We start from the raw sequence: 27,595 nt of genomic DNA, 5'->3' as shown, positions 1-27,595 counted from the left end.
ATTACCTCATTTGTTTTCCATAGTGGCCATCTTGGACCCTTTAGCTTGAATTTCTCGTTTTCTCTAAAAATATCGATTACCAGCTTAATTGATTCAATTACCAACCCACATAATATTCCGACATAACATGGGTTATTAATGCAGCTATAAGGTAAATCTGATCATTTTCCCACAAAAAGTAGCCGTAGAAAGCGTCCTGGGCCTAAGAAGGTTCAGTCACAATATAACCAGTAAAGTCTATTTTTCTATATAAGAGGCTCGTTATTTTTAAATTTGGTAGTTTCTTTTTATTCATGTCATTACATACTGTTTGATTATGTATACTTTCAAACGGCTATAACAGCGACACGGTTAAAAATAACGTTTAATTATGGCACCAAATTGGCAGACGACCAGTACCTAAAATGTGTTTTTCAAAAGTTAGATAATACGAGATTCGCTTGTTTTCTTAAAGTTGAAGTTATGAATGGTTTAGCACATGCTTTTTTCGCTCCTTTGTTTGATTTTTTCTCGACAATTAAGTTGACAGATTGTGATGTTGCTTAATCTTTTATATTTTTCCGCTACTTACTGCCTCTGTCCGTGCTTGTTTGTGTATTTTTTTTTATAATGACATTCGTTACACAGTAAAATGAGTGGGCACGTTGTGCTTGTCTTAAGACGCTTTTGAAATCCTCGGATATATCCATTTGTAGAAAAGTTACGTCTTCACTGTTCTTTTAATAAATTTAATTTGAAAAAGCAAATTTGGGAAAAGAAAAAGTGTAACCTTGTAGTAATAGCCAGGAAGTAGAAGAAATAGTGACATTAAAATTGTTTGATTTACCTAGAACTTTGGATGAAGAAAAGATCGGAATCGTGAGACTTGGAGACGGGAATCATCTTTGCACGGTCCACCTGTAAGTACTTCACGTATTTACAACTGGAACAATGTTGGGAAACCATAGTCAGGATTTTCAGCGATTTATCATGATTGGGTTTTACCTACATCACTTCCATATTAATTTTATGTCTCTAGCGGATTAGGCCTGGATGATTCTGAGTACATCGACATTTCGAAGGAAAGCGGAGAAGAAGAGCTAGCCTTACGTGAGGCTTTTCGTCGATCTGGGTTTGCCCGCGCTTATTCTTACAATGAAGACCATTTGCTTCCGTGTCCGTTGGGGACATTTGTGAATAAATCTGTCAGAGATTCTGCTGACCTTAAGTGCCAAGAATGTCCAGCTGGTAAGTTACTTCTTAAGCTTAGTGTGGATGTGACTTCAAACGTCACAATTTAAAGTAATTTAAATTTGTGGCCGGCAGATTGTAGACATAACATGCGCAATAAAAATATAACATATTTGCATATATAGTTTTAATTAATTTGAAGGCACTGAGGCTTATTTGAAGTTAACCAAAAAAAGGTTGTGTCGTCGGATCTCACAATTAACCAAATTTTTCATAAAATGAGGCTCAATTCTTTGTTAGTGTTAGTTTTGCATAGAGAATAAAAGAAAGAAAGAAATAAAATAAAAGAAATAAAGATTTGATCAGTAATGATTTCTTGAAACTTAAGCAAGCGAAAATTAAAGTTAATAGCCGACGTTTCGGCGTCATCGTGACACCATTCTCAAGGCAAAGTGGAAACATTAATGCGAAGATTTGATTTCTACAATCTACTCTCTCGCAAACAGTCTCGATTCGCGCAAAGGTATTCACTTGAAGAACTTGCGATCTATTGTTGATATGCTAATTTGTAGAGACTGTAGAGTGTAGAAATCAAATCTTCGCATTAATTTTTCCACTTTGCCTTGAGAATGGTGTCACGATGACGCCCAAACGTCGGCTATTAACTTTAATTTTCGCTTGCTTATGTTTCAAAAGAAATAAAATAAATTTATTGGAACTCAGATGTAGGAAAACCCTAATATACCGTAGAATTCAGAAAGTAAGCCCCCCACCCCAGCCCAGGCCCCGAAAGTAACGTTCATTTTTTATCTTCGTATTGAACTCCGTAAGGAATGTCTCCCCCAAAAGTAACGGCCAACAGGCTCTCAAAAATGACAACTCAACAGCAATAAAATGCTGTATTGTATTTGATGTAAAATTTCAAGTAGTAGACTCTATAATACCATCCTGCGAATAAATTGTGTCCATCTCGATCGACTTACAATGCGGTTAAAGTATTTAGCGTTACATAAGTAGCTGAAACACGAAAAATGTCTCTTTCTTACTTGAAAATCACCAATAGGCTCGTGCCCTCTATCGTAATTACCGTTCAATTTGTATCAATATTGCATTAGATAACGTAGAACGGCCTTTCAGATTTAAAGAAGTCGCTGAAGAAAAACCCTCTGCTCTTAAGCGGAATACGAATAGAACAGCCTGAGTGTAAAACTAAACAAAATCAAAACAAAAAGTCATTTGCGCTTTGATTGCAAACTTAATTAACTCCTACTGGAAATTATCGTTTAAAAGCTTTCTGTGTCAGCAGAGTCAAATCATACAGTAATTAGTTGTATAATAAAGATTATAATACTGCGCAGTGTAGTTAATCAATGAGTGTTGAAAGATAATAAAATCGACGCTGTAAAAGATTTTCAACCGTTCGGCAAATGAATGCTTTCTTCTTCGGGGTACAAAACTAAACTGTTAAAAAAATCGTTAAATTAGCTCACATGCCCTAATTCATAATCGCACACGCGCGCGCAACACACGTGACAGCGCATGCCAGCGCATCTCCTCCTTCTTTCGACCGCATCTCCTGCTTCTTTCGGTATTCTTGGTTGGGTAGGTTGGTTGAAATGGACAGGCATAGGAAGGTAATTTCTTCCGTTGATGACATCTCTACGGTGCTTCTCGATGGACATCTAGCGCTGGTATGTGTTGCCCCGTGCGTCGCGCGCGCGCGTGTGATTATGAATTCGGGTATGTGAGCTATTTTAACGAACTTTTTAATGGTTTAGTTTTTTTAACCTAAAGAAGGCAGCATTGCCGAAGAGCCGGTTGAAACTTATTAGAAGTAATTAGTTGCAGTATGATACGAACATTATTTTCGCTTCACAGTACGGACATTTTAAGCCGTTTTTTTTTTGTTGCAGTTGGCTTTGTTCATGTGGCTTTTAATCAACCGAAGTAACCGCTACCCGATAGTAGCGGCCCCTTTGGCCTGCATGCTAAATCCGAAAGTAACGAGAGCGGCTACTTTCGAAATTCTACGGTAACACATTGGATTGAGTCACCTTAAAGCCGTCCTTTGCGGGCTTCTATTTTGTTGGTAATTTACCATGAATTATACAATATTACCAAAGTGAAGCACGAAAGGATGTTACTCGCTGGCATGTAGTGTAATAAAGAAATAAAAAACTTGTTCCTCGTGCATTGTTGAGTTATATAAGCACGCGGGAATTTTTAAGAACGCGAGAGAAGTGCACTTCTCGAGTGTTCTTAAAAATTCCCAAGTGCTTATATAACTCAACAATGCACGAGGAACAAGTTTTTTATTTCTTTTTAAATATAAACAATCGCAACTCCTCAGACAAGTGCGAATTTTAATGAATCAACATCAAGTTTCTCCTTACACGAGATAACGCGTAATTTAATAGCGCGCGCTCTTGCCCAACTCAGACAGGGCAAGCGACAACGCAATCAAGTAAAACGTCAAACTGTTTTAGTTTTTCGTCACGTCGTAAGCAAGTTTAAGAAGTTAACTCCAAGTCAAGTTTAAGTTTTGAGGTGTTGAGAGACAAGTTAAAGTTAATTAAAAGTCTGGAAACATCAGTACAAGAGACTGTTCTTTGCGAATCGCTGGAGTGACAGCGCATTCTGTCTGAACTTCTCAGATTTTTCACAGGCAAAAAATCTGACGTGTGCTCCGTGCATATGCACAATTAGCATACCTCAGTGACCGACTATCACGTAAACGCATAATCTGATTGGTTACACAGGTGCCGTCTATCGATCGATAGACGGCACCTGCAGCTGTTGAAAATGGCTTCCCCTCTGCGTTTTCGCTCTCGGTTTCTATCGCCTTTGATAGTTGGCTCGGGGCTTTGCCCCTCGCCAACTATCAGCCGATAGAAACTTCGAGCTTGCCGTCTAATTGTTAATTATAACATAGCGCGCGTGCATCCTAATCTAATTCCTATTGGCGTCATCATGGTACACTAGTTTCTCAACTTCTACGCACCGCCGTGCGTCCATCCGATGACATGTGCAGGTCAGATGGGGAAGCATGCGCGCGCTTTGTTATTAAAAACTTTTACAGAGAGACAACACCATAAAAATGTATATTTATAAGATCTTGAAGTTTAATGAAACGTTAAGATTAAACCGATATGAGAAACCATTTTCGCCCATTTTTATTTGACAGAGAATTTTGTGATTAATCGGGAACAAAACCTGTTTTGCAGGAATCATTAACTTTATTTTCACTATGTTATAAAAGAATTGGTTCATGCTTTTAGCTGTGCGTATATCGAGTTATGGATGCACTTGGGAAGTTTGGAGAGCACTCAAGAAGCTAGAGTTGCTCTCGGCTACACCTCGAGCAACTCTTACGCTTCTCTCGTGCTCTCTAAACTTCCCGCGTGCATCCGTAACTCGATATACGCACAGCTAAAAGCATGATCCAATTCTTAATTTTTACTTCGATGGCTTATTTTATTTCATTTCAATGCTGTAAAATGTCATTGAAGGAAGTGTGTAATTGAACTGTGTTACAAACTCTAACATACAACACTCTCGCTAATGACAAGATGGCGGCAATATTTTTATCATTATCTCTTATAGGCGGTTTCTACTCGGACACTGCAGCTTATGTAAACGATGGCTGCAAAAAGTGCCCCACTGGAACTTTCGTTCCCTATGACAACGCGCCTGGAACTAGCGCAGGGGACTGCATAGCTTGTCCACAAGGTAAATTATATCAAACGACACGTACATGGTATCAAGAAATTCACAGACAATCAAATCAAAACCGTTCAACAAATCAGTCCCCCTTTTAGATTCTGTCATCGTGCCTTATACCTTATTGAATTTTCAACAACAACAGAAGAAATAAAGCACAGAAAAGAAAGTAATAGGTTACGCCGATATGTCAATACTTGGGGTGGATTATCGCATCAAGAGCATCTGTCAATAATGAAAATGCAGCATCCGTACAAAGAGTTAACACCTCCGCCTACGATTTCACAATGCAATCTTTTACCTCTTTTTTCCGTCCCACTTTTACTTCAGTGGACAAATCATGGGATTTCCTGTTTAAATTAAAGCAAATTTCCTTTGAAGTTCACAAACGAACCATTTCCGGAATAAGTTTTGAACCATGTTAGTTGGCAAGGCAGTTTTAGTCTTTATCAGTTAAGAGCGCCTGTCCGTAAAAATCAAACATATCGCGGCAAGGGTGGAATTTCGATTTCTTTCATATTTTAATGTCAGATAGGCTAGGATATAACTAAAATCACTGTATAGTTTTTTCGGTGAAAGATCCTTTTATTTCAAAGAAAAATGCAAATAACGAAAATCCGTTAAAATCGTCTTTTGAGGCGCTAAATTATTACACGGGTTTGAGAGCCTCGCGTGCGAGAACAAATCATTTTACCGCTTTTAAAACACTAAAATCGTTTTTTACAATCTTTAAATATCTTTTGGAATGATATTGGGAAATATTGCGTCGTTCTGTGTATGAGAAATAATTTAATTTCGTAGGCATACAATTCACTGCAGTAAAAGTACTTCGTGAATAAAATTAATTTTCACCATGTGCGAAACCTTCAAATCGATTAAGCTTCTGGTGATTGAATGTTAGAAGGATGGTCTATACATTCCTGTAAAAATTTATTTGGGCAAATGATGAAGAGCGACGTGAGAGCTTTTCAAAGTCCGCACAAAATGCAAATATTTGACCCCCCGCGGTAAACTTGGAAGTCGCGGGTCAGACATAACTTTTAGTCCGTGTTCGTGTCTTGACCCATATTATGTTAAAATAAGCACATAGAAAAACATTTCGAAATGTTCTTACCTTATAATATGCTTAAAGACAGGTCGAAATGCCATTTTAGCACGATTCTCTGGTCGTTCGTCGCATAAGTTTGAGCCGGCTGTTTGTACTAAACGTCCGATGTACACCACGCAAACTGGTCGAATACAAATCTTTGATCAACTTTCGGCGCATTTCATCAAGACCGCATCTTTTTCGATGGCTAAGTCATTTGTGAAGTATTGCTTGGTTTACAGTGCACGAAAATATAACATCTGATCGCTGCTAGAATGACAAAAAATGTTGGCTTTTTCAGGATGTTCAGTCTATCTTGCATTGCAGGGAGCCGTTTGTTCGTCACGCAATACCACTCATGGCCACTTTAGGGGGGTGGAGGAGGGAGAAAATGCGAAAATGCTTGATTACTGAACAGGTATACCCAAGGCAACAACAACAATTAAGATAGTGATACCTTTAGTTACGTTCTTTTTCCTTGCTAAAATCCAGATAATTTATTCATTCACGAATTCGTTTGTGCGCGCGGGCTGGCTTGTTAGGAGCGTTCGGGGTGGGGTGGATATTACATTTTACGAAAATAGTATCAGTACTTACTGATGGAGATAACTACATCCTTAAGCTAGTTCTTTCAATTTTTTAATACAATAGATCCTAGCATGAAACCAAAAAAGCGAAGAGAAAGGTTTTTTTTTTTTCTTCACGCAGATGACCCCGAATAGCGCATTTCCCGTATGAATAGTTGATAAATAGGAATGAAAGAACGCGCCCCTGAGAAAAATATTGCCGCTCGTTTCCTTTCCTGAGTTAGTGCATTCCTAGGAGGACATTGAATCACCCATTTTTTCATTCTTCCGTAAATAAGTCTGGGTCTGCTGTGGCTTCGGGTTTTCATTCATCTGCGTGTTACTTCGTTAGGTGTGTTGTTTTTCAATTACTATCAAATTTATGGTCTAAATTAAACAATATTTAATTTGAAGATCTTTCTAAAATTAAAAATAAAATCGCTAAAAGATTTCAGTCGAATTTATGGCTATGGCTATGGCCATGGCCATTCAGCTTGAGAAAGAATCGCCAAATAGTTACAAAGTAAACAAATTCTGGTCGTGCTGTTACCTGGCGCCGGTATGCTTAGAGGGGGGCACAAGTGAATTTTTTTGAAGTCAAGTTTGTTACACTGAAAATGGAGGGTTGTAGTTCTTTTAAGGCCCTTGTTGGTGATACAACACTACGACTACGCGGTACAAGCCACCAAACGTGTCTGGATAAATTATGGTGTTACGTAACGCGCGTGGGCCACAACATCATCCGTCCCGAGAGCACCCCTCCTGTCAGAAGCCCTACCCCACGCCAGCACCACATAAAAACCGGTTATTATTATCATATGAAGGATCGGAACATTTCGTTTTTTGTGAGGGATGGGGGAGACGGTTTGGGGTGCTTACTTGTTTTCAAAATTAGTTAAATGGAGGAGCGGAGAGGGTATCAAATTTGAGGCCGAAACCATCATGTGGCATGATGATTGGTTTATGAATTTAATAGGCAAGGAAAGTGAAGGTATAGCAGTAACTCGAAGGGAGCTAGGTTATTACAGGCTGGTTTTATACCAATCTCCTCCCACGCCCTTCCCCACCCCACCCCTCCTCTGGTCCGTAAGTAATACGGCATTAACTAGGCCCTAAGTGTCGTCCATCAGATTGGAAACAGAGCACTCTTTCACATTTCAGACTGCATTCATTAGTCACTATATTGGAGCCGATTCTGCTCGTCGCTTGAGTTACTTCAACAGACCGCCATAACCTGTTACTAGCCCTATCTACCTGTCAAGGACAGCACACTTACCTGCAGCGATCGGAGTTATGTCCAGTCTATTAACCTACCGACTTACAAGCTGTTATAGCCTTGCGCAAGCTGTTTAGTTGAGGTAATTTTTTTTCAAGTTTTGGTGAACGGACTAGCATAACTAAGAGGAGTAAGAAAAATAAGGCCCGAAAAGCTGTTATTAGTCTAACACTGTCTAAGAATAGTGCTAGCCTGCAACCAGTGATAAATTAATATTGGGGCTTACCAAAGATGAAGCAAGCAAGGAAAGACGAAATTCGTTAAATAAATCGTTTTTTTTTTTTTAATTTTGCAGTTTTGTGTCTCAAACCTAGAGTATGTGTAGTTCCAGGACTAGTACCGAGTGCAGCTTTCAAGCATTTTAGCCCTCGCCCATGCCCATGACATAGTATGACAAACAGATGCCTACAATGAGGGATATTTTTGGTTTCATACTAGGATCTATTGCATTTAAAGATGGAAAGAACTAGCTAATGGATGTGTAGTGATCTTCATCAGTAAATACTGATACTGTTTAGTAAAATCTTATTCCCCCCCCCCCCCCCCCCGCAATGGCAACGCTCCCAACAACCGTGCCTGCACGCGCAAATGAGTTCGCGAATACATAAATTACCTGGATTTTAGCTAGGGAAAAATAACATAACGAAAGGCATCACTTTTTTAATTGTTGTTGTTGTTGTTGTTGTTGTTGTTGTTGTTGCCTTGAGCATCTTCATGTTCAGTTATCAAGCATTTCGCATTTTAACCCTCTTCCACCCCCCTAAAATATCCAGGACATTGTATTGCGTGACGAACAAACAACTCCCTGCAATGCAAGATAGATAAAGATAGACCGAAAGCGCAGACATTTTTTGTCATTCTAGCAGCGATCAGATGTAATGTTTTCGTGCACTGTAAACCAAGCAACACTCACAAATGACTTAGCCGTCGAAGAAGATGCAGTCTTGATGAAGTGCACCGAAAGTTGATCAAAGATTTGTATTCGACCAGTTTGCGTGGTGACTACATCGGACGTTTTATAAATACAAACAGCCGGGCCAAACTTATGGGACGAACGACCAGAGAATCTTGCTAAAATGGCATTTGGATCTGTCTTTAAGCATATTATAAGGTAAGAACATTTCGAAATGTTTTTCTATGTGCTTATTTTAACATAATATGGGCCAAGACATGAACACAGACTAAAAATTATGTCTGACCCGCGACTTCAAAGTTTACCGCGGGGGGTCAAATATTTGCATTTTGTACGGACTTTGAAAAGCTCTCACGTCGCTCTTCATCATTTGCCCAAATAAATTTTTACAGGAATGTATAGACTATCCTTCTAACATTCAACCACCAGAAGCTTAATCGATTTGAAGGTTTCGCACATGGTGAAAATTAATTTTATTCACGAAGTACTTTTACTGCAGTGAATTGTATGCCTACGAAATTAAATTATTTCGCATACACAGAACGACGCAATATTTCCCAAAATCATTCCAAACGGATATTTAAAGATTGTAAAAAACGATTTTAGTGTTTTAAAAGCGGTAAAATTATTTGTTCTCGCACGCGAGGCTCTCAAACCCGTGTAATAATTTAGCGCCTCAAAAGACGATTTTAACGGATTTTCGTTATTTGCATTTTTCTTTGAAATAAAAGGATATTTCACCGAAAAAACTATACAGTGATTTTAGTTATATCCTAGCCTATCTGACATTAAAATATGAAAGAAATCGAATTTTCCACCCTTGCCACAAAATTTAGAATTTGTCTGATTTTTACAGACAGGCGCTCTTAAGAGCTACAGCTTATTGCAGTTGTTTTCCGGTCCCTTGTATCATTTATAATTTGTGCAGCTAGGTTTTGTGCTCTTTGAACGAGAATGTACCTCAACGGTCTCGTGGCGCCACTGGAATTCAACTGATTTTTCAGTGTAACGCAGTTTGACAGTAGTCCAGTAATTCTCAAGGATGCTACAAAATTTTTTTTGGTAAATGTTTAATGTTCTTTCTTAAGCAAGACTCGAGTCACGATGGTCATTTAATTAAAGGCTCGAAATTCGGAAAATACGGAACTAGACTTCTGTTTGTCTCACCACACGTCGACTGAGTCAGCGGCATGGTCAGTTTCATCCCTTGTCTCGTTTGTCCCCTTGTTCGGAAGCCCTTCAGACGACGATCAATTCTCTCCGGCTAGGCATCTAAGGCCTGCGTCAAACGTCGAACTTCACATGAAACGAACTAAACTAAGTTTATTTAGCTCATGATAAGTTCTGCATTTGACTCATGATTAATTGAGTTCGTTCGACTCAGTTTTGACCGACCAACCTGTTCTATCCGTCTAATTCAGACGGATAGAACGCGTGAAGATCGACTGTGGGACAAACGATCTTTTCATGAATTCATCCCGCTGACCGAAAGATTCGTTTTTGCTGCGCTGAATTTGGTTCGACGAATTATGTTGGACGATTGACTGAACGGTCGAGCTTTACTCATTGCAAACTGCAAGTTAGTTCTTCTCATGTGAAGTTCCACGTTTGACCCGAGCCTAATTTTTTGCTTCTGTTTTGGGGATAATATTACAACATCTCATGACGCTTTGTTTTGGTTGCGCTGGCACTCCTCGGTACATTTAACCACAAAGACGTTTATATTTTACTCCTTTGCGTCTTATGAATCACACAGCGACTCCATTTGATCACTACCCTGAGTATAGTTTAATACTACGAAGTTTTAGAACACTATTTGATTTTATTTATGTTTTGCCCAACGTTTAACACCTAATGACTCTGTTCACACACTTTGCATTCAAGTAGGACGGTCCTCTGTTGTCTTACTATAAGGAAGGATTCAAACACACTTTTGAAAAGGCACTTCACCTTTGACGATCACGTGTCTGTTCTCGAAGAGGGCGTACATGTTAATTAATACGAGATTTCTAAACTTTTGTTAGATCCAACTAAGACAATGATACTATTTGAAGTTAAAATTTTACTATTAAAGAGATTTTTCTAGCTGGAAAACGTTTAATCTTGGCAAATGTTCTTTTTTGATTGTGCAGGTACAAATACTAGTACGTTTGCCGAATTTCGTGCCTGTAAATGTTTAGATGGATTTCGCCGTTATCATCTCTTTGAAAAATGCATACAGTGTCCCAAAGATGGACTGGAATGTAAGAATGACTACGCTACTTTGAAAGAAGGTTATTGGTGGAATTGGCCAGAGGAAAGTCCAACACACAAAGAACTTTATAAGAATTTCACCAGAATCCTTGAAAATGCTTCGTTCAGTCCGAAACTACACATGAATAATTCGTCGCCTGATTATGTCCCCATTTACTACCGACACAAACTTCCCCGACTATATAAATGTCCCAGACACGAGTCATGTCTGGGAGGTATAGATTCAACTTGTGCCGTTGGTTATGAAGGGCCATTATGTGAGGTATGCAGTGCTAGACATTACAAATGGCTGAAAAGATGCGAGGAGTGCCCAACCAAGAGATGGACGGCCGTACAGCTCTCTCTCATAACAGTAGTAATTCTAATAGTCGTTCTTGTCGTGGTTTGGACAAGCAGAAAGAAAAACAAAGACGTTAAAGAGCGTTCCTCAGTGGACATCATTCTTGGGAGGTTAAAAATTGTGATTGGCTTTTATCAAGTAACCTCTGGAATTCTAGAAGCCTTCTCATACATTAAATGGCCGGACTCTCTTGCTTATGTTGGAAAGTACTCCGAGGTGCTACAGCTGAACCTTCTTCAGATCGCTCCTGTGCAATGCGTCTTTCCAGAGCTGAAGCGCGATACATATAATGCATTTGCAAGCTTATATGTCACCATTGCAGTAAATGCTTTTGCTACAATCGTGGCGTTTGCTTGTTACGGCCTTAGCAAGTTCATTTTATCACGGAAACCTTGGAGCCCAGAAAAGAAATTGAAGAAAACCTCGCACGCGAAAGAGTTGATTTACCGAAACTTATTTTTCTTCCTCTTCGTTACATACCTGACCACGTGCTCAAAGACAGTTAGCGTTCTTCCCTTTGCTTGCCGCAGCATTTGTTATGACCAAGCGGAACAGAATTGTCGTAAGTTCCTTAGAGCTGATTACAGCATTGAATGTGCGAATGGATTTAACCAAAAAGTCATCGTTGCATACTGTGCCATGTTTTATATCATCTTACTGCCGACTGCATCGCTGGTGTTCATTTATAAGCAACGAAGAGCGCATCCCAGAGTTGAAAAAGATACGGACAAGAACGCTCACAACTCGGAGATTTTCGCTGGACTGAGATTTATTTATGAGAATTACAATGATCGTTCGTGGTACTGGGAACTGATAGAAACATTTCGAAAAGTGGTGTTAACATCTGGGTTGATCCTCGTGGAAAGCGAGAGCAGATCTTACATTGGCCTAGCCTGTATCACATCAGGTATCTATACAGTGTTCTTCGCCTATAAGAAACCAATGGTGGATCCTTTCGAAAACAAGCTAATGCTGTCATCTCTGACCGTCACCTTCGTCAACCTGGTATTAGGAGCTGTCAGCAGAATTCCAAAAGAAATTAAGCCTTCTCCAATTGACCAATATGAGGACAACATCGTCTTTGAGGCACTGGTGTTTGGAGCCAACTCTTTAGTCATTGGTTTTCTCGTAGGTGAGCCAAATGACATTTTTAACATTTGTTATAATTTTTTTTTCTTTTCTATAAATAAAAATCTAACGTACAGATAGTAACGGCACCAGGAAATCTCAGGAAGTAACTGGTGTCCCTTGAGCGCAGAAAAGGGAAAAACATGTTATTACTAGAGCGATTACTATTACTCGATGGCCCCTATTAAAATAAGTGCCTAATATATATATTTAGCCAAGCCTAAAAGCGGAGCTCGAATTTTTTCCATAGCATTTATAGAAATCTGCTTAACGTATGAGCGTGATAACGTTACCACTTCCTCATCCTTTCTGCAGTTATATATATTTTTAGTGCATATGCAGCAAAAACTGTCCATCAACAATAACAACAACAATGTAATACAGAGGGCAAAATTACATACTCCTGATAGGTCGAGCGGCGAAAATACTCGCTCCAGATTGGCTGAGCACGCCAGTTCTACATTTCGTTGGTTTCTTTATTTTATGTCAAAAAACAACGAGTTCTTTCAACTTCTTTGGAGTTCGACTGTTTAAGCCGAGTTGTTTGTACCACAAATACATGGAAATCAAGTGCTACAGCTGGAAAGAAAATTCCTAAACGTAAAGTTTTCGTGTCTTACAAGAAACAGCAAAATAGCATTTGCGTCAAAGCTAAAAGCTTTTATCGGATTGACATGTGTTTAGCTGAGAAACTGAAATCAGCCATGGCGAACAAGTGCTTTCACCTCGCAACTTCTACTTACAACGAATGATAACCGAGCATAACAGTGTCCTTTTGATGTTTTGATGGGAAGAAGGAGCAGGTCAAATTCAGTGGAAGAAATTACTCCGTAAGTTCCTTCTTTAGATCCACCGTTTGCTATTTTTATTGATCTATTTTCGCGGATTCTCAAGCGATAGGAAGGTTCACAGCGCAGGTGAACAATAACCTGACATCAAGTTTTATCGTTGCTAGTTTACTCCTCAATTAAACTTATATTTTCTCTTCATTACATGTGTAAAATTTAAAACTCAGTCAATATTGCTCCTACTGAAATCCAAATAAAGGTCAAGAAAAGGAGAACACGGGGAAATCACTCTTGGTTGCTTGGCACAGATCTTTAGTGTGTTTACAACTGAATGAGAATCGTTCGGTGCGACCGTTTTTGCCCCAAAACAAAATGTTCAAAAAATAGTTTCTCTACGAATATTTATCCTATCGAAGCGATTGAAGTATATTTGTAAATCTTGAAACGCGTGAAATAAAGAAAACAACATTGATTGTTGCTCAGAAACGCATTAGACTCGTGAACAGCTAGCAAGTTGCCTAAATTGGTAGGAGTTGCGTTCAAGTTAACAGAGAAAGCAAAATTCCCCGTCGTTTGCTCCTGTTCTCCACAAATTCCATAAATTAGGTCATTAAACGTTGTTGTTTTGCGGAGGACGGCAAAGAAATGTACCAAAATTTAATTGCGGAGGTATTGTTTTTGTTCAAATGTTGTTGCTACCGTCGTCGTTGCTTAACAGGGTTCCCAGACTTATTTGGCGCTCGGATAAAAATGTTTGAAAAATCATAACTCAGTCAATATCGCTCCTACTAAAATAATTCTGCACCTTACAAAAATTTTAACACTTTAACGCTTGGTTGTACTGCGAAATATCAGAGCGTTTTTTTAAAAAAAGTTGTGCGTGTTTATACAGTCCAAGCGCACGAAGGCAGAGCGGCGCAAATGCATTGCATGTACACAGCTCAAAAACAAAATGTTCAAAAAATAATTTCTCTGCGAATATTGGTGGTATCACGGGTAAAATGTGTAAAGCTTGAAGTACATAACATAAAGAAAAGATATCGAATGTTGCCTGGAAGCTGAAGCATTTTCGTTTACAAATGATTTGTAAAACGACCGTCGAATCACACGTCATGATAATATTTTTGGTGTACTGAGCAACTGAGCGACCCGGAAAAATGTTTGGAAATTCAAAACTGTGTCAATTCTGCTCCTATAACAATAATTCTAGTCTCTATATAAACGTTAACGAATGGAAAATAGTGGAAAATAGTCTTTAGTGTTTGGTAGAATTATTTTAGAGCTTTTAAACTTGCGTGCGTTTACAAACACATGGAAGCCGTGTGGTGCCATGAAAACAACGCGACCACGAAAAAATATTTTTCAAAACTGATTTATAATTTCTACACAAATATCGATGGTATCGAGAATTTACAGAGCGTCGCACTGTAATTGACTATTGAAGCATCTGTCAATAAAGCCTTAAACACGTAACATAAAGAAAAATTGTCGATTGTTGCCTGGAAGAAAGCATTTTCGTTTACAAATGACCTGTAAACGGCCGTCGAATCACGTAAACATGATAATATTTTCTGCGAGAGCAAGGTAGCACCCGGGGAAAAATGTTTGGAAATTCAAAACTGTGTCAATTCTGCTCCTATAGTAATAGTTGTAGTATCTAAATAAACGTTAAAAAATTGAGAATACGGAAAAATAGTCTTTGGCTTTTGGTACAATTATTTCAGAGCTTTTAAACTTGCGTGTGTTTACAAACACATGAGAGCCGTGCGGAGCGAATGAAAAAAAAAAAGGTCATGAAACAAAATGTTCAAAAATTAATTTCTATACGAATATCAAAGGTATCGAGAATTTAATAAACGATTAAAGTATCTGTGTAAAGCTTGAAACACGTAGCATAATAAATTATCGATTTTTTCCTGGAAGAAATTATTTTAATTTACAAATGATCTGTTTAAACGGCCGTCGGAATTACGTATAAACATGGTATTTTTTGCGAGAGCAAGTTATTAAAATAGCTCCCGGGGGAAAATGTTTGGAAATTTAAAACTGTGTCCATTCTGCTCCTAATTATTAATAATTCTAGTCTCTAAATAAACGTTAACAAAAGGAGAATACAGAAAAATACTCTTTGGTGTTTGGGATTTAAGAACTTTGAAACTTGCGGTGTGTTTACCATCACATGAGAGCCGTGCGGTGCAAATAAAAAAACGCGGTCACGAAATATATTTTTCAAAAATTAACTTCTCCTTGCATATTAGCGATTAAAGTGTCTTTGTAAAGCAATTTGAAAGTTCTGAAAATTGCCATAACTGATCACAAACAGGTGATATAGACAAATGTGAGGCTTCTTTAAACTTACTTTTCCGACCAGCCTGCTCTAACTTGCTATCTATCGCTCCCTTTCACGTTGAACTTTGCTTAATCGTCCCCGCTTTTCTGATTTCTTTTTTTCTCTCTTTCTCTTCTTTCTACGTTTGTCAACATATCCAACGAAAACATATAAATTTGATTTTGTATTTTGTTGTCTTTATCATTTTTGTTGTAAACGCACCTCGCTATGCAACTTCCCGCCAAACAAACTACGGGCGCATTAGCATTGTGGGATTGCGTACGGTCGGACGGTCGCACGGATGGACAAGTGACGTCATAACCAAACCAAAATTTTTCGCTCTCGCGGGTTACCAAATTCTCTTAGCTATGGGGCTCCGCGCCGCGCCTGCGGCGCGTGGTGCTCCGCTATTATAAGTGAACATGCCACGAAACCCCTATTGAGCCTCCCGTTTGGAGGTCTGATTCTGTGATTAGCGCCTTTCTATGATGCCTCTCTACTCCTCTCCTATTTTAGTAAACACAAAAGACATATTTACGCCTCGGGTATACCACTGGCCAAAATATCGGTCAGTTGGTCTACAGTGTAACTTATTTTGATCTTCAAGTATCATGTCATCGCTGTGACGTTTTCCGAGCGTCAAAGGACTTCACTAGTTCTCGTTGTGCACCTGAAAGGAAACATATTTGAACGTACTATCTATCCTCCAAGACTCATCGCCGTCACTTTTATAGTTGCGAAGTTTGGGAGAGCTTTAGGATCCTCTCCACTTCTCCTCCGCCCCTCTTTGCCAGAGAAGGCAGCAAAAAAGCTTCGTGTACATGGAGTTAAAAGATAAAATCAAATGAGATTAAAGATACAAAACGCAACGCTGCTATACGTAAGTTACTTGTGTCGTTAGCAGTCCCTCTCCTCACCCCGCACTAGCTAATTTCCATTAATTTTCCATCTGTAAAAAAAAAAAGCAAAATTTATACCAACACTATACACTCTTTCCAAATAGTAGACATCTGAAATAACTTTGGAGGGAAGTTTATTCTTCAAATCTGAGGGGTTAGTTGCTAAGTACAGATCTCCCCAATGATAAGAAGGAGCCGACCGGAGTAGGTTACCGATTGCAGACTTTTAACAACATACTATTTTGTTTTCTGTTATTAGTTCAGTATATCACCCACGTTTACAGTTTCCTCAAAAAGTGGCGCCACAATCGACAATGGTCCTTGTCTTGTTGCTTGGCTTTGATTCTGCCTCTTACTAGTTTGCAGAACGAAATGCTTGGTATGACTGGGAAAAATGTTCTAAGGCAGCAATTGGCATCTGGTAAATTTGGTAAGCCGACGATTTCCGGGGCATTCAAAGACAGTGGAGCAGCTGACATTGAACTTAAAGAGAATGAGACCAGCCAAATGGAAGAAAGTGATCATGGCGGAGTGGCAACCGACTTTGAAGATGCTACTGAAGAAAACTCTACAACCCACGTCAAAGTCACCGTTCATGAGCAGACAAGATTGACAAAGGAAACTACCTTGTGAAGGGCAATGTACTTGCTTTAAAACAGTCATTAAACCGAACGGTAGATTATTAAAAAGAGACACTCACTAACAAGTGTTGTAAACATAGAAGACCTTTACTATCCTTTCTTGGTCAATATTGATAGCAAGTATGAGTTTGACCTGTGAATAGCCGCAATGTTTTAGCCTTGAATATAATTAATCTGTCTAATTTGTCTAGAGGTTTGCGCCGATATTCTAATGATTTGTTGATTGAAATGGGTTTCAGTATAGAGTGTTTACGTTTCAGTTCTAAGAGTTTATCAGTCAAAAATGTCCCGTTGCTTTAAATCAAGTCATTGTTGCAGGATTAGTTTAGAAAGGAAAAAATTCAGGTAGAATGAAAATAACTTTTCAAAACAAGAAGGTGGCAGCTTTTTGTAAGAAATGTATTTGACACCCAGGTTCTATATAATTGCATTTAGCCAGGAGTAGGTTAGTTAACCCAATTAAGACCGTTTATTATTATTATAATTATTATTATAATTATTATTATTTTTATTATAATTATTATTATAATTATTATTATTATTATTATTATTATTATTATCATTATCATTATCATTATCATTATCATTATCATTATCATTATCATTATCATTATCATTATCATTATTTTTATTATTATGTCTATTTTATTGAATAACTTTTCAGTTTACAATTTATTCTGAAACCTGCTGTGGACAGTGTCTAGGCAACAGTTGCTGGACTGGGAAAAAAATGTGTTTCATTGTCTTAAACTGTTCTGTGGTCCACTTCTGACAGTTGGTTAGTACTTAAGTGACATCTTTCTTGTGAGCTAGATCAGAGAGTTCTTTCTTTAATATTATTATTATTATTATTATTATTATTATTATTATTATTATTATTATTATTATTATTATTATTATTATTATTATTTCTGTGATTGTGCCCCCTCCATAACTTCGAAAGTATAAAAGCTATGACAGTGAGAATACCGTAGATACTACGTCCAAAAATGTCTACCTTGTCTCCAAGTGATGGCGTCGTATAATGTTGCAATTACGTTATAATTGGCAAATGGAGGCCATCTTGGTCCGCCATCTTAGATTTCTGGATTTTTCCAAACCTTCAGGAGAGCGCCAACATTGAACAAAAAGTAACTGAAGCCCATAAAGGAACAATAATATGCGCTAAAAACATTAAAATCACGAAATAAATGTGATTTAAAAAATCTTTTTCCTGAAAAAAAAATGCTTGTCAAAAATCGGTTGCCATGGTAACATCAAAGTTAATCAACACTAACCGACCACATCAATTTTTTTCTAGATAAAATTGAGGGTTTGCTTTGAATTAAAAAAAAATAAGGTTATTCAGACTTAAAGTCGCCGCGGGCACAATGCCCCCTACCCACTCACCCAGTGTAGATAGGGTTAAATTGTAAATATGTTAATGTGCAATGGAACACAGACCTCTCTTAGCTGGGATGAAGATTCGTGGTAACTCCAATTGTAAAATGCTGATGTCCAAAAGACTGTTTCTAGTATATATATATAATAGACAAGCCTAAAAAGGGGAGCTCCACAATTCCTTTTGTCATAGCATTTATAGAAGTCTTCTTATCGTATGAAGGTAGTATTACCTTACAAATTCCTCATCCTTTGTGTAGTTATTTCTTTTTTTAGTGCATATGCAGTCAACTGCTTACCAAGAATTACTATTACAACATTAATAACGTAGACGCAAAATAACTGAATAAATGCTGATTAGTTGGATCAGTCGGTATTTTTTTCTTAAATTTCCTTTCACCCAGGGCAAAATTACTCAGTCCCGATTAGCCGAGTGGCGAAAATACTCGCTCTTGGTTTGTTGACCACGCCATTTCTTCATTTTGTGCCCAGCAACAACCAGTTTCTTTCAGGTCCTTTAGAGTTCGACCAAGACCGGGTTGTTTGTGTCAAAAATACATGGAAAATCAATTGCTGCAGATATAAAAAAAAAATCCTAAAGGAGAATTTTCGTGTCTTAAACGAAACAGCAAAAGATTATTTGTGTCAAAAGCTAAAAGCTCGGATTGGATTTGTTTGGTTGAAAAACTTAAATCACTCATATCGACCAAGTGCTTTCACCTAGCCTCGCTACTTCTTCTTCCAACGAACGATAAACGAACACAACAGTGTCCTTTTGATGGGAGGAAGGAGCAGGTCAAATTCAGTGGAATAAATCGCTCTGCAAGCTCCTTCTTTGGATCCACCGTGTACTATTTTTATCGATCTGTGTCCGTGTCATTTTCAAGCGGTTTAAAGCTTCACAGCGCAGTGAATCAATTAATTGATGCCTAACAATTCGTCTAATGGTTTTCGGGTTGCTCCCGAATTAAACGTTTAAGGTGACTTCGTTAAATGTCTTCCAAAGTACACTAGGATTAACTTTCGGTTCTGTTCAATTTGGTCTGAATAATAGTCGGCTTTACATTTTTTCACCCACTTATTGACGTTTATTTTTGTCGTAATTAGAAAAGATAACTATCAACTTTCTCGTCAGTTTTGTTTGTTTTGTAGGTTACAAAACAATTAAATAATTTGTTTGTTTGCCTTGCTTATGGGTGATTGATTTTACTCCGGGGCTAACTGTTTTACGAAGTGCCTCGATGGTTTTAAGAAACTATTGCCTTCTATGTTATAAAACCGTAATCACAGTGAGCCCTTGTATAATTAAGGATTTAAAAATAAAAACTTTAACCACACAAGTGAAAATTAAAGTTTTCGCAAACTGCCATTGTGATTGCACAACTTTGGCAATGCGCGTGAAAATTAAGAGACAGTCTCCGTTAAAACGTTCCGTTTGTTCTTGAAAAAAAAGATTTCGCCTATTTCTTGTATGTTGGGAAACTTTCATGTACTTATCTTAAAACTACAATCCACTTGATCGGGTCCTTTAAGTATTGCGAGTTTCAAGGGATTTTTCCTTCACCCCTGAGAATCAGTATGAGGGCTTAAATTTTAAATTTTTAATTAGCACACCTTTAAAAATCAATTTAACAAGAACTTGCAAGCTCTATAGGGATATGAACTTAACATCAAGACAAACGTGCAAATTCGTTGTAAGTATTTCTAAAAAAATGCATGGGCATGAAACTTTGACGGCTTTCTTTTTGAACTGTTATAAAATAGGCGAAGTTTGCATTATCTGAGGTAAACATCGGCAAAAATAGGCAGAAACAACTGCACAGAACAACGAAGATAAAAACAAATACAGTTGCATGACTCAACCTAGCAGTGAATACTGAGTAATAGCCAGCAGATCACGTTTTCAGTTCCTATTTTTTCATAACTTATTGGCAAAAATGAGATAGAGGCAACTTTAAAATCTATTGGAATGTTAGAGATGTCATAAGCGTTATTATCGGTAAAGACCTTTTTGTTAATTTGTGTTGCATCTCGGTCTTGTTTTTTTGCAGAACAAAGCTTGTATTAAAGTTTTCCTGTCTTGTTGAATTGCACGAGCAAAGTCGTGAGTGATATAAGCATCCGTGTATCTGTGTGAGGACTTTCGTGGGTTTTTGACGGAGATTACTGCGTCCCTGTCTTCCCTAACTACATTCTCTTAGTACAAATCATGCGATTGTTGATATGATATGATACTTTGATTAGCTCAGATTTCAGATACAAACCTCATTGCTTTTCATATGTCGATCATGCTGTTCTTATGCGGACTAGTTTGCATTTTCATATGAAAAGCAGTGAGGTTTGTATCAAAACAAGGTCACCCCCAGCCTCGCTTCCAATCCAAGGTCAGATCACAAAACACACAACTGTAAAATGGGCTATTCGTCAAGATTTCCGAAGAGCCGCCGACATTAATTATGCATATACAAGAGAGCTGGTATGACAGCATGTATAATTAACATATGGGGCTGTGCGGCAATCTTGCAAAATACGTAGCTAAACATTTTATTGCATAAATGTCTAAATTCTTTGCCAACAACTCTCAGCTTGTAGATGATGCATTTTATCTAACATTTAAAAGGAATTTCGGTTAACAGGATTATACAAAAATGTGGTTATCACTTTTGATAAGAATCTGAATAAAAAGCTGTGGAGTTCTGAAAATAATCGTCAAGGTCCGTCCTTTTTTTAAATTTCTCATTTCTCCTTTGTGTATTGTGCTATTTAGCAGTAGAGTAAAGATGTTAGACAACACCCAGATCCCTAAATACTCTCAGAAATCTAAAGGCGCAAGGATATATATATGTTGTAGGTCTCGAATTCTTTTAAGTATAATCCCGGCTCTGTAATTTTTCTACATTATAGTTTCGTTTCTTAAAGAAGAAGAAAACAGTCCTTTTCGCCCATCTCCATTTGTTTTTTCCCAGCAGATAAATAAAGCGTTTTCATGCTTATTTCCTCATAATTATTTTATTTAGAGTAAGACAGCCGTTCTGAGTCCGACGCTTCATTAAGACATTTTGAGTCGTTACACTAAAAATCATCCCAATTGAAGATCCATTCTTCGAGTGTTTCCTAAAAGTTTACAATAACATCCCCCCCCCAAAAAAAAAATAAACAATTCGTAATGTTTTTGCAGCTTTCCACAGTAACATATTCACATTCATTCAAGAGACACTCTATTACTTATGCTAATTGAGATATGGGAGGAAAAATTTTACATAAGACAGAGTGAGAGTATAAATGTAGGGATGGTAGACGTCGCTGAAGGGGAGGTGGGTGGGAAAAACCAATCGGCGACACACCAAAGAGCCCGCGTGGAAATGAGAGAGGACGAGTTTACAACGAGGGAAGGCTGAGAGGGCGTGGAGTATGCCACGCGAATTCAGTCAAGCAGCAGGAATGCTTAAATATTTTTGTGCCTAATGAATGAATAAGAATAGGATAAATGTTTGATTAACACTTGACAGGCGAAAATTTTAACTGGATGCTCCTCATTTTGTTTAAAATTCGACTTTCTTTTCGTGCGTTGATTCTATTTATTGGAATTTAATTTTTTGTCAGTTTTCTAACGACTCACGGAATAAAAAAACAACCCTCTCAAGTTTTTGCGTACGCAAATGTCAACTTACTTCTGTTAATGTTTTTTGGGCTCAACTGTTTCAGGGCGATGTCGCCAAATATTTTGAAATACAATTAGGCCGCACAGTGATTTTGTAAGGGAAGCCTGCCATGTTGCAAGATTACTGTGATAATCACATTTCATTGCAATTGCGGCGAAAACGTATTGAAATCACGCTTAAATAGAACGTTTATTCATGATTCAAAGTCGTCGCAAAAACACAAGTAATGTCGCATCAGCAGCCGCGACAAAAAAATGCATCGCAAATCCCTGTGTCATAAGCGCATGACCGTTCTGAGTTAAGCTGCTGAGTGATGCTTTAATTTGCTGTTTTGCTGAAAGGAAAACCTGATGTTTTACATTTAAGCTTTCTACTTTGTCCACTAAATGACAATTACATAAAGGATGTTCCATAGCGAAATTTTAAGTTATTCTCTAAAATATATCATTTTTCAAATTGGAATAATTTTTGCTCTAAATCCTTAAAATTTACAATGATATTATGTTTAATGTCACTGTTCTCGAGGAACGTAGCGCAACAACGATATGCACTAGTTAAAGGAATGCGCGAAATACTTAACAAACAAGATAACGACTCAAGATGACGTTGTTGAGGGGAATACTGCCTTGCGGAGCTAGGACAACAATGCCATAATGTTGTGAGCTAAGCTACAACAAAACTATTGACTTTGCTGACCTTGGAGGCATGACTACACAGTAGCTCCATCGTGCAGTATAATATTTGTTGCATTTCTTAATTATTCATTTGTTGGGATCATGTAATTCAAATAGGGACATGGCGAGCTGGCAGCCAAACGCCCCAGTTAGAGTTCAGTACGTCTGCCTAATTCGACTAATTCTTGGCGCCGTATTGCGGATCCATCGCATTTACTTGATAAACGAATTATAATCTTGATATCTTTCTCGATATCCTTACTCCCTAAAACTGCGTGAAAAAATTGCTTTTAGTTAAGGAAAAGGTAAAATGAAACTTTAGAACCTACTTTCAATCCAAGGTTAAATCTCTGGGTTACTGGTGGTGAATTCTAAGCTCGTTGCTACTGCTCTGAGAATTGCTGCATTAAATGCAAAAAAAGCGTCCGAAATAAGGCAAACGGCGTCGTGAAAGGAACCACTCCGCACTCTCCACGTGCTCACTGAAACAGCATTTTGTTCGCAAATTCCCATACACCATGCAGCTAAGTCTTTAGAACGGTCCGATTGACGCTCATTGGTAGCTAACTCCCAAGAAGGTCGTCCATGCCCTAGATTTCTCGCTACCGTACAGAAAAATACTAAGAACTACTAAAATGGTCTTTGACGACATTGCATTTTTTTTATATCTCTGATACTAAATTTACAAGACGCGTACTTTCTCGCCTTGCTCACTTCTTTTGAGACTTCTAACAAATTGCGCAGCACTCACACATGTGTTCACATGACGTAACACCATGAAAGGGTTTACAATTTCACCGGAAGTAACCCTGTTTATCGCCTGAGCACGAATTTTTGTGTGCCGTTGGATATAAAATATTGTGTAAAGCCTCGGAGGACGCTAAATGGAGGACAAATAACATTGTAAAACATTGTTGGGTTCTTTTTTTGATAGTATTCTAACGCATTAATAAGTAAAGAAATTCACCGTTTTGTATTGCTCTCCCGCGTCCTGTCCTCTTAGAACTCCCGCCTCCGCCCTTTCCTCTCCAGTCTCCCATACCCCTCCCGCCCCCTTTTCTCCCGGGCTCCCGCCCCACTAATTTATTGCGCAAGATTACGGCAGTGTCGTGTTGCTTTCATCGAGTAATTGTTGAAGAAAAATCACAATCAATCTGAAGAACTTGAAAGGGAGTTATTCGGATCAAACGCTACAGCCAATATTGTATTAAACCAGGGAGAGGAGAGAGAAGCACAGGAATGACTTGACCGAGAGATAGTTACTGAAGATGCATGCCATCTGACGATTGATTTTGTGCCTAACATGAAGATCAGTCCAATGTAACTCGCCAAGTGCCTGAGTCGCATAAGAGCAAGTCTGTTTCATTGTCACTGTTTGCATTGTCATGGTAGCAACTTCGCTTCTCCTTCATGCCGAAATTGTTTTAAAGTTCATACTAGAATGATGCGGCGACGATCTTTTTCCTCTCTCTCCCTTCCCTGGCAATTTGCGACCAAAATGCTGTTTCAGTGAGCACGTGGAGAGTGCGGAGTGGTTCGTTTCACGACGCCGTTTTTCGTTTTGGACAAGGCAAAATCGATTCCTATCACAATAGGGAGCCAAACAGCACGGGAGGCAATCAGGAACGACTTTGTAGAAAAAAGAAGTAGGATTAGGAGTAGGAGGAGATCAGTGCAGCCTCCTCAGGACATTGATGAAGACTTCTTTTTTGATGAACAGTTTGCCTTTTTACAAAAACATAAGGTAATAGGTCTCATTAGTGTCTTCCTTAACATTTGGTTCACTGTTTGTTATTTTCAATGAAGTCATCAAAGAACCTTTCCTTGTTAGCTACACACGCGCCACGTGGGTTTAAAATTTAGTCACCACAAAAATGAAAGTTGCCTGAAAACGTTTCTTCTGATGGACATGCTTTTAAACGTTGCTTTCGAAATTCCACTGGCAAGCCTGGATCAGAAGGGACAAAAGCCTTAAAATATCATGAAACATGCATGAACAATGACTAGACTATTTGGCTAGCAAGTCGAATGAATATCCTGTAATGTACCCACTTTAAATACATAGTTTACAAGACTGGACCATTTGGGTCTCAAGTCTAACGAGCATATAAATATCACACCAAATACACTTTGAACTCACGTTTGAAGCTGCCATACAGTTAAATGATTAAAACTCCCCATGTTTCAACCAGTTGACTGACTATTTGATTGACCAATTGTGATATAAATTTTAAATAAATTTTATTTTATTCGTGTTATGTGAAGGGCGCGGAATATGCCAGACAAGGAGCGCTATCGGCAGTATGTATCTTGCAATTGGATGGCAAATAATTTGTCTGAGACCCTTTATGCACCAACAGAAATATGGAAATAAGCGCATACCTTCATAAGACGTACATATTACACAACGTTGCATTTCCGAAAAATAAATAAATAAATAAATGCGCGTAACCCCACCGTAAACAAGAAAAATAGCAATTAAAAGATTTCGTTGCTTTAGGTTGGAGTAAATAACTTATATACACTTATGTTGTCCTTTTATTAAGTCAAAGAGACAACAGTCTATTTACGCCTAAGGTTATACGTGTTTCATTTTGCGTCCATACGTGAAAGGCTGTCCTCATGCAGGAACAAAGAAATGGCGGACGGAATCAATGGTTAAAACGCAACCCCACGGCACCGTTCTCAATTCCCGTTTTTTACGGTCTTTCTCCAAACCTGAATTTGTCATTCAATTGTCTATGGTATAATGCAGTATTTTTTCGAGTGATAAAAGAAAAATAAAAGACCATCCTAGTCACGTTTTTTGTAAGAGTTCTCCCCCTGCCGTCTTCCAATGTTGATAACAATTATGTGTTCTGCTCGTTTCCGCTGACTACGTACACATATACATATGTCCCATATGCCTTTTTTCTTTCAGATACTGATACGCAAGTGGTATCGATCTCCCAATCTAAGGAGGAGCGTAGTTTGAAACTGTCAAGACTTTAAATGTTTGTAGCTTTTTTATTTTGATACGTGAGCAAGCGCCACTGAAGTGTGGAAAATGTTCAGGAATTTTCAAGTAACAATTTGGTGTTGTAGATCAGTGTTCTTTAATTTGATGTCACCATGACAACCATAGTTTGCCAGCCAAGTTTTTCCAATTTTTATTTACAAATTAGACGTTAACTTTCTTACGTAATAATTTTTTGGGTCAATTTTGGTGGTTTTCTGAATTTCGAGAGAATCTTTGAAATCAAAGATGGCGAATCCAAGATGGCCGATCTACGGTGGCCGCCTTTAAGAAATAGAAAGAAAATCATGGCTTAGGAATGCATATATGAAGTCATTAATATTCGTTATGGACGCCAAAGGAAACCTCACTGGATGGACTATATACCCCCAAAGAGTTTCATTGTTATAGGCTTGAAACTCTCGGGGTTATGGAAGGGGACGGAAGCCGTCAACCAAGCCACAGAAAACGAAAAATAGTTTGGTCCTGGCGTGCATTTCTCAAAAGTCCCGACAGCATTTCGCGTCCGATAAGCTGTTTTACGCGGATAAGGTTGATTCCCGGAAATTCGATTTTTAACAAATTTAAAAGCTAAAACGCTAAGAACTTTACCAGATGAAGAAACGCATTGGACTATTTTGCACAAAAACTACCACCAATCAATAAGAAAAAGATTTCAACGATACTCGTTAGGTAAGAAATTTTTACGAGTGTTTCCAGAATTAACACTTGGATACGGTTACGGAAGCGCAAAACTATCCAATATTCAACGCAGGGGAGAGCGGTCTTAGTCAAACTCGAGTGAAGCGAGTGAGGGTGCGTTGGTAGGGTTATTGCTATCACAGCTGTACCAATGTTGAAATTTTGCCCTTCAAACATAAAGTTGTTTTTTGGGGGGGTATTCCAAGTGATACTCAGGTCACATCAAAAAAAGACAAGACTACCCCTTTAACTTTCGGAAAAAGGTCTTCCAAATCACAAGTTTTTTTTCCGGAATAGAACTGGAGCCCTGTACACAATGGAGATAAAAATTGGCTGCAAAAGGACATGATGGGCCGGAACGGCCAATGGCCTATAAATAACTTTCAACGTGATCAAGGAGTCGATTTACATCGATGGACAATTTTGGTCATCTGTCGGTGTAATAATGTGCAAGGTACACTTTAAATATCTATAGCTTTGGATAATCTTTTGTAACGATTGCAAACGTGGTATATTGCTCTAATTATGTAAGCTTTTTCTACCCTGTATGTACACGTTCCGCAAACAGCACGAGGTAAACCATCATTGTTTTTTTTTTCCTTGCAAACATTCGCAAATAATTAGAACTTTTTTCCGGTGATATTTCTTTTTTCTCCTTATCTTTTATCATTAAAACCAAAGATACACAGACAACCACTACTATCTGATCCTTAACAATGGGATCCCCTTCCCAAGCAAATTGACATAGAACAAGTCCCGGCCGAAAGAATAGTAGATTCGTTTCATTTTATTAGGATGTAATGCACATATGACGTGTAAATTACGTCATGATTTCCAAATTGCTCCATCTTGGATCCTCCATCTAGGATTTCTGAATTTCCCCAGAACTTCAGGAAAGAGCCGAAATTAAACGAAAAGTAATCAAAACCAATAAAGGCAAACTAATATGAGGTAAAGACATAAAAGTTGCTGTAAGAAAAGCAATTTCATTTAATTTAAAAAGGGATTTTCCATTTTCTGAAGAAAAGAAAAACACTTGCCATAAAATGGTTGCCATGGTAACATCAGAGTT

At 38.2% G+C, this 27,595-nt stretch overlaps 1 protein-coding gene across 1 annotated transcript in view; it reads left to right on the top strand.

The window, feature by feature from the left end:
- LOC146480994 (uncharacterized) overlaps positions 1 to 18,859 on the top strand; it is a 99,852-nt gene extending 80,993 nt beyond the window's left edge. The window contains exons 9-13 of the mRNA XM_085108685.1: positions 831 to 899; positions 1,019 to 1,227; positions 4,774 to 4,899; positions 10,865 to 12,457; positions 16,729 to 18,859. Coding sequence (XP_084964811.1) covers positions 831 to 899; positions 1,019 to 1,227; positions 4,774 to 4,899; positions 10,865 to 12,457; positions 16,729 to 17,102 — 2,371 coding nt within the window. The 3' untranslated portion in view covers positions 17,103 to 18,859. The remainder of the gene's footprint in view (positions 1 to 830; positions 900 to 1,018; positions 1,228 to 4,773; positions 4,900 to 10,864; positions 12,458 to 16,728) is intronic.
- The last annotated feature ends 8,736 nt before the right edge of the window (positions 18,860 to 27,595 follow it).

Source organism: Pavona decussata, unplaced genomic scaffold (assembly GCF_977016875.1).
Source record: "Pavona decussata unplaced genomic scaffold, jaPavDecu1.1 SCAFFOLD_51, whole genome shotgun sequence".
NCBI classification, from domain to species: domain Eukaryota; kingdom Metazoa; phylum Cnidaria; class Anthozoa; order Scleractinia; family Agariciidae; genus Pavona; species Pavona decussata.
This window is presented reverse-complemented; position numbering and strand designations above follow the sequence as displayed.